At 35.8% G+C, this 8,270-nt stretch overlaps 1 protein-coding gene and 1 pseudogene across 1 annotated transcript; both read left to right on the forward strand.

Moving 5' to 3' along the window:
* On the forward strand, nt 393–2,735 carry LOC107637439 (annotated as a pseudogene).
* Nucleotides 3,917–8,216, forward strand: LOC107635613 (disease resistance protein RPP13-like). The gene is made up of 2 exons (XM_016339131.2): nt 3,917–4,597; nt 5,354–8,216. The coding sequence occupies exons 1-2, from the start codon at nt 4,104–4,106 to the stop codon at nt 7,983–7,985; spliced, it is 3,126 nt and encodes a 1,041-aa protein (XP_016194617.1). The 5' UTR covers nt 3,917–4,103; the 3' UTR covers nt 7,986–8,216.

Raw genomic sequence — 8,270 nt, forward strand, 5'->3', positions numbered from 1 at the left:
AAAATTCACTGCATTTGAGCTTTTATCTAAAAATTAATATACAAAGGAAATGTGTATGTATGTTGTTTGTAGACCAAGCGGCTTGGCTATTGACAAGATTGTTGAAGAGGTCAAAAAAAGACTTCCTCCCTTGCCTCTGTATATTGGGCGTCCACTTGGATTTGATTCTGAACTTGAAGCGGCCAAATCACTTCTAGAGATCGATTCTAATGCCACATGTTTCATGTTGGGGATTCATGGAGATGGTGATGAAATAAGCATATTTGTTGCTGAGTTGTATAACAAGATTAGGCCTCATTTTGTAGATGCAAGCGTTCTTTCAAATGTCAGTGAGAAAACTAATAAAAGCGGTGGTGGCCTAGAAGATCTACAAATGACACTTCTTTCTGAGATGGGAGAGGAGGTAAAGTGTAAGATTGGAAGCACATTCAAAGGATCCTCTTAAATAAAACGAAGACTAGGCCAAAAAAGAGTCCTTCTGGTCTTGGATGATGTTGATAGTACACATCAACTGAATTCGCTAGCAGGAGGAATTGATTGGTTTGGTCCTGGTAGTAGGATCATTATAACAACAAGATATGAAGATGTGCTAGATGATCATGCTTTAAACAATGGTGTTGAGGTTAGGAAATATTGCATCACCAAAGGCAGTGGTTCTACTGTGAAGGAAGAAAATGTAGTGGGATTGGAGAAAGATTTTGAGATTGTGATTAATCAACTCAAGGAAGAAGATTCTCCTGGGAATGTTGTTTCCATTGTTGGCATGGGTGGGTTAGGCAAGACTACCCTTGCTCGAAAGATCTACAATAGCGATGAGGTCAAGAAGCTATTCCCTTGCCGTGCATGGGCAACTGTTTCCAAGGATTACAGAGAAAAAGAAGTTTATAAAAGCCTTCTCAACTGTCTGAAACCGTCCAGTTCCAAATTTAAGCTTGAAGATTCTAGTAAAGAGGAGCTGAAGGAGGAGGTGATGCAATGTTTGAAAGGGAAAAAGTATTTGGTAGTCTTGGATGATGTCTGGGACACAAGCTTGGTGTACTATAAAGGATTGTTTCACAAATAACAACAGTGGTGGCATGATACTATTAACTACACGTAATGATCAAGTGGCCTACTTTTCAAGGTCAAAGGATCTTCATCACAAGCTTTCCTTTATGAATGAAGAAGAAAGCTGGAAACTGTTCAGTCTTGAGGTGTTCTGCGGAGAAAAGTGTCCTCTGGAACTAGAACCTATTGGAAGATCAATTGCTAAAAGTTGTAAGGGTTTACCATTGGCTATCAAAACCATAGCCGGGTTTGTCTTGAAGAGGGAAAGATCAGAAGATGCATGGAAAGAAATTATGAATTTACTCCCTTATTGGTGTGTTACTGAGGACAAGGAAAGTAGTGAGGCGATGAAAGGGATTTTGAAGTTTAGCTATGATGATTTGCCCAACAAATTGAAGCCCTGCTTCTTGTATCTTGGAATCTTTCCTGCAGATGATGAGATTCGAGTGAGAGACTTAATCCACCTGTGGATGGCAGAAGGGTTCATAGAGCAAATTCAAACTGGAAGATCAGAAGAAGCACCACCAGAACCTGAAGATATTGGTGAGCAATACTTGAAGGAGCTAGTGGATCGTAACTTGGTACAAGTAGCAAAGAGAAGGAGTGATGGCAAAGGCGTGAAAACATGTCACATCCATGATCTCATCCGGCAACTCTGCATTTCAGAGAGCAATAATAGAAACAACAGTGCTTGTAGATTTTTCTTTCCCAACAACATAGGATCCTATGCATGTTCAGTAACATGTAATCAATCATGCACTCGCTCGCTGCTCATTTATGGAGATGCAAGAGGGTGGTCACATCATATTCCAAAAAACTGCCGAGTTAATGTGCTATATCTTGCAAAATGGTGGGTAATCGCTACAGCAACAGAGAAAGAGTACTTGAAAACATTGAAACATATCAGGTACTTGAGAATGGACTATTTTTATGGATATAATAAGTTTCCGAGCGTAGAAACTTTACATATATCTGAATATTTTCTTAAGGAGTTTAGTATTGGGGGGTGGAAGCAACTGAGACATCTTCATTGTGAACTTTGCATGAATTTATTAGTAGATGAAAAACAAGGAGTAAAAGATAAAATGCAGAATGTCCAAACCCTATGTTATGTGTATGCCGATTCACATCTAGAGTCCTTACTCGACAATGGCTACTTTCCCAACTTGAGAACACTTGGTTTAGTGATCATTGAAGACCCATATTCATTTTCGGAGCCTGTAGAGGAAAACTTAAGGAGCCTGCATCGCCTAAACAATCTACGTAAGCTGAAACTTAAGTCTAATCTAGGGTTTCAACGAGTTGCATTAGATGAAATTACATTTCCCTCAAATCTAATCAAGATTACATTGTCAGGCTTTCAGATTTTGGATTCCATAGACATGAAAATCTTGGGACGAATTCCCAGACTTGAAGTTTTAAAATTAGAAGATGTAAATTGTATGGAAATCCTTGATTGTGGTAGTGATAGGAGCTTTCCGCGGCTTCAAGTGTTTATAATGATACATGTGATTGTAGAACGTCTTACCTTAGAAGATAGTGCAATGCCTTGCCTTCGACGTTCGGTCTTCCATAAGTATTTACAATGTCATAGACATGTATGCTATTTAACCTGGACTATTTGTAGAATGTGTGCAAAGACTCTAATACCATGTCATGATACCACTCATCCCAAAAGCTTCAGCTGATGAGAAAAGGTAATACTAATGATTATATCTCTAATACTTCCTAAACCTCCATTATTGTATGAATATTCCATTAGCTCCTCATATTTTTCCTTTAATCAATCCTCTTCATGCAAGTTCTTTTTTATGCTTCTGCCAATGTGAATTGGCATAGGATTGGATCAATTAATTAATGGAGGATCTATTTCCTTATTGTTTTTATATCTAATCGTTAATAAACATGATAGATGAATAATAAAATAATAATTTATAAAATAAAAGATAAATTTTATAATTAAATAATATATAAAAAATTAATTTATAATTAAAATTAAATAAAAATTATTTAATAATTATTAAAAAATAAAAAAAATTTATTATGGAATCATTTAATGGTCCAAACATTAGCGTTATGAAATCCTTTGCCATGTGAATCATTCCTAACATGTATGATCATGTAATTGCATTGTATTGTAATTTCGTATTTTGATCATGTATGTAATATTGCATTGTTTTTCTTTTGAATGATACTTTTTAGCATTTATTTTGGTATTTTAATTCCTCGAGCACATTTGTATTATGATTCTTTGTTTCATTGAATATGTATGTTCTGGTGAGTGTTCGAATGACATGTAATTCCTTAGCTTTTATTGTTATAAAAACTCATTCATGGCTAAGATTCATAATCACCACTCCATCATATGTCTGTTTTGATATATATCAGTTTATCTTGACCCGAAAAACATATTGTTTTGTACTAGGACGATGATATAGCACACCTCAGAATATCACTATTTAAAATAAGTCATCATAATAATTTATGCCGGCAGAATCTGGCATAACTAATTTAGATATATTGTTTAAATTTTCAACAATTTTTTAGCATAAAAATATAAGTATTTATTTTGTCTTAAAATAATTTTATTTAGAAATGTAATTATCTTATATTAAAATTTGTTAAAAATTTATTTATTTACCATATATGTTAAAAAAGTGACTAAGANAGGAATTAGCTATTGCCAAACACCTCATTACTTTATCACTTATTCCAAGTTTAAAAAGAAAAAAAAAACATTTAATATAATTATTAGAGGACTCTCCAAGTCAATCCACCAGAGGTAATAAGCAGCTTCTCCATAGCAAATAAAGAACGCATAAATAAAGCAAGCAATGCTTATAATAAGTCATAGTATGTTTTTTTATACATAATGTAAGTGCAAATTGCAATTAAAATATTTAGAATTGCAACTACAAAGAAACTCGCTCCGAGTTTATTTGGTTAATCACTTCATTGATCACCTAATCTCCGTTTCTATATACATTGCTCTTTCTTTTGTTGACTCGTGATTATTATTCCAATTACGATTAAGCCTAGCATTATCGCAAATTACCATGGCAGGTTCATCATCAGATCATGATGAAACACCGTTGTCATATTTCAAGTATGATGTTTTTCTGAGCTTCAGAGGCCACACAAGACGCGAATTCACAGACGCACTCTATCATGCTTTGGTCAACAAAAGAATCGAGACTTTCAGAGATAGCGAGAAGCTCAGAATAGGTGAGGAACTTGAAGGTGCTCTTGTTGAAGCAATTGAAAGATCAAGGATGTCAATTCTTATACTGTGTGACGAGTATCCAACTTCCAAGTGGTGCCTTGATGAACTCGTCAAGATCATGGAGTGTTCCGGCAACGGAACAAGGCGACCTGTGTTACCGGTCTATTTCCGCGTGGCAAAATCAGATGTGCAGTTTCAGAAAAATAAGTATGAAACAGCCATGGCTGATCATGAAGAAAAAGGAAGAAACAACCACAAGCTGGAAGCATGGAAGTCAGCGTTGTCTGAAGTAGGCAAGATTTATGGTCAACGCTGTGATCACAAAACGTGAGTAGTTATTTACTTTGTACACAAAGCTTTTTAAATGTTTATACATGCTTTTGAGTTCTGATTTTCAATTGTATATGATCATCACTGTTTGATATACCTGTAATTACCTAAAATTATACGAGTTTGTTTAATTTCTTTTAAAAATAACATAGATATATTTATCAATAGATTAAAACTAAATGTTATATCTTTATTTTTAAACGTTTAGTTAAAAGTATTTCTTAGAGAATTACTTATTTTGATGTTCAAGGGACTAAATTTTGGTTTAACCCAATTTTACTGAGTTTACTGAGATCTGAGTTAATAATGAGTTAAGAAGGGAATAAAAAAGAACTTTTGTTTTTCAATGCATTAATAATCTATTTAATATTAAAACATTCTACTTCCATAAGTGCTTATTTAAGTTATCCGTTAGTGAGACAACATTTTTTTATTATGTTTTGATCTTTGTTAATTCCAATGTAAAATCAATTCAATTATTTTGCTTTCATTCTCTTATTTAATAGTAGTATATATATTTGTATAAAAAAAGAGAAATTAAAATAAAAAGAAAAGGAAAAGTCTAGGGGCCATCAGTTTGGTTGAATTTTGGCCAGCATGTAACCAACAGAGAAAGGTGAGTCATTGGATGAAATCTCACACTAATCACACACCATTAGATCATCATTGATGGCTATTTGATGGCTACCAATCACAAAAGTTGCTGGCCCCTAGCATTGCTCAAAAGAAAATGTGTTTGTATGTTTGTTGCAGAGCATGGGGAGAGGCTATTGACAACATTGTTGAAGAGGTCACAACAAGGCTTCCTCCTCCGCCTCTGTATATCGACCGTCCACTTGGATGTGATTCTGAACTTGAGGAGGCAAAATCAATTCTAGAGATTGGTTCTCATGCTACCTGTTTCATGCTGGGAATTCATGGAGATGGTGACGAAATAAGCAAATTTGTTGCAGAGCTGTATAACAAGATTAGGCCTCACTTTGTAACTGCAAGTTTTCTTTCCAATATCAGTGAGAAAACAAATGAAAGTGGTGGTGGCCTAGAACATCTACAAGAAACTCTTCTTTCTGAGATGGGAGAGGAGGTCAGGACTAAGATTGGAAGCACATTCAAAGGATCCTCTGAAATAAAACGAAGACTAGGCCAAAAAAGAGTTCTTCTGGTTTTGGATGATGTTGATAGTATACAACAACTGGATTCACTAGCTAGAAGAACTGATTGGTTTGGTCCTGGTAGTAGGATCATTATAACAACAAGATATGAAGATGTGCTAGATGATCATATTTTGAACAATGGTGTTGAGGTTAAGAAATATTGCATCACTGAAGGAAGTAGTTCTACTGTGAAGGAAGAAAATGTAGTGGGATTGGAGAAAGATTTTGAAATTGTGATTAATCAACTCAAGGAAGAAGGTTCTCCTGGGAATGTTGTTTCCATTGTTGGCATGGGTGGGTTAGGCAAGACCACCCTTGCTCGAAAGATCTACAATAGCGATGAGGTGAAGATGTTATTCCCTTGCCGTGCATGGGCAACTGTGTCGAAGGATTACAGTGGAAAGGAAGTTTTTAAGAGCCTTCTCAAGTGTCTGAAGCCATCTGCATCTAAATTTGAAGATTCAAGTAGTGAAGAGGAGCTAAAGCAGAAGGTAAAGAAATGTCTGAAAGGAAAAAAGTACTTGGTAGTCCTTGATGATGTTTGGGACAGTAAAGCATGGCGCACTATAAAGAATTGTTTCCCAGAAAACAACAATGGTGGCATGATACTAGTAACTACTCGGAATGATCAGATGGCCTATGTTTCAGAGTCAAAGGAACCTCATCACAAGCTTTCCTTTATGGATAAAGAAAGAAGTTGGGAACTGTTTCACAAGGAGGTTTTCTGCAGAAGAAATTGTCCTCCTGAGCTAGAATCTATTGGCAGATCAATTGTTGAAACTTGCAAGGGTTTACCATTGGCTATCAAAACAACAGCTGGGCTTGTTGCAAAGAGGGAGAGGTCAGAGGATGCATGGGAAGAAATCATGAATTTACTCCCTTATTGGAGTGTTGCTGATGAGGATAGTAGTGAGGAGATGATGGAGCTTTTGAAGTTTAGCTATGATGATTTGCCCAACAAAATGAAGCCATGCTTTCTATATCTTGGGGTGTTTCCTGAAGATGAAGAGATTTGGGTGAGAGACTTAATTCGTCTATGGATAGCAGAAGGGTTCATAGAGCCAATCCAAACTGGAAGATCAAAATCACCACCACAACTTGAAGATATCGGTGAGCAATACTTGAAGGAGCTAGTGGATCGTAACTTGGTACAAGTGGCAAAGAGAAGGAGTGATGGCAAAGGCGTGAAAATATGTCAGATCCATGATCTCTTCCGGGAATTGTGCATATCAGAGAGCAACAAACCTGATAACAACAATAACAATGCTCGTAGACTGTCCTTTCCTGGGGATACAGGATCCTATTCATGTTTACTAACATGTAATCAATCATGCACTTGTTCCTTGTTCGTTTATGGAGATGATACACAAGAGTGGCCACATCATATTCCAGAAGATTGCAGAGTTAATGTGATATATTTTGCAGATGGGTTCACAGATCTAAATGAGTATTTCAAGGAGTTGAAAAGTCTTAAGTTCTTGAAAATGTTCTACTTTGAATCATATGAGTTATGTAAGCTTCAGAGTTTAAAAACGTGTCATGTGATGATGATCATTGAGAAAGACCTAAGTATTGGGAGGTTAAAGCAACTGAGACATCTTCGTTGTGAAAATGGCTTGAATTTATCAGTAGATGAAGAAGTAGTAAAAGATAAAATGCAGAATCTCCAAACACTATGTTATGTGTCTGCCGATTCGCAACTAGGGAGCTTACTCGACAATGGTTGCTTTCCCAACCTGAGAAAACTGGGTGTAAGTATAAATAAAGACCAAGGTTCACCTGAAGAAAACTTAAGGAGCCTGCACTGCCTAAACAACCTACGTAAGCTGGTACTTATGTTTGAAGAATGTTGGGTTCCATTAGATAGAATTGCATTTCCTTCAAATATTACCAAAATTTCCTTGTCAAGCTTTAAGGATTTGAAATCTAAAGATATGAATACCTTGGGACAAATTCCCAGCCTTCAGATTTTAAAACTGAGATTTGGAAGCTGTGAGGAAGAAACTCTTAATTGTGGTGCTGCTGGGAGCTTTCTGCGGCTTCAAGTGTTTATCATGGACGGTGTGAATATCACATGTCTTACATCAGAAGAAGGTGTGATGCCTCGTCTTCGCCGTGCCGTCTTCTATAACTGCCCTGACTTGAAGGAGGTTACTAAACAAATGCGTTCATTGGGTAGTAACTTGGAGTTTATAGAATATGATGTTAATCATGGTTTATCTCTTGGGTAGTAACTTGTAGTTTGCAGAGTATGATGATGATGTTTGATCTCTGAGGCATTAACTATCAATGTCTTCGTGCTATTTAATTTCCTTTTCATGCAAGTTAGTTCTTTTCTATACCGTTGCTAAGGTGAATCGTTCTAACTTGTGGTCCTGTAATGTAGTGTGAACCTGTAATATTACACGGTTTTTCTTTCTTCTCTTATAATCAGAAAATAACATTTCGATTTGTCAAATATATATTAATATTTTTAATTATTTAAAATTTTATAATTATTTTTATATATAATTTTG

Source organism: Arachis ipaensis, chromosome B04 (assembly GCF_000816755.2).
Source record: "Arachis ipaensis cultivar K30076 chromosome B04, Araip1.1, whole genome shotgun sequence".
In the NCBI taxonomy this organism is placed as follows: Eukaryota; Viridiplantae; Streptophyta; class Magnoliopsida; order Fabales; family Fabaceae; genus Arachis; species Arachis ipaensis.

Excerpts from the sequence above, each read along its gene's own strand:
- LOC107635613 (XM_016339131.2), top strand. The coding sequence starts at position 4,104 with ATGGCAGGTTCATCATCAGATCATGATGAAACACCGTTGTCATATTTC. Across the intron at positions 4,598-5,353 it reads CAACGCTGTGATCACAAAAC|AGCATGGGGAGAGGCTATTG; the intron begins GTGAGTAGTTAT and ends TGTTTGTTGCAG.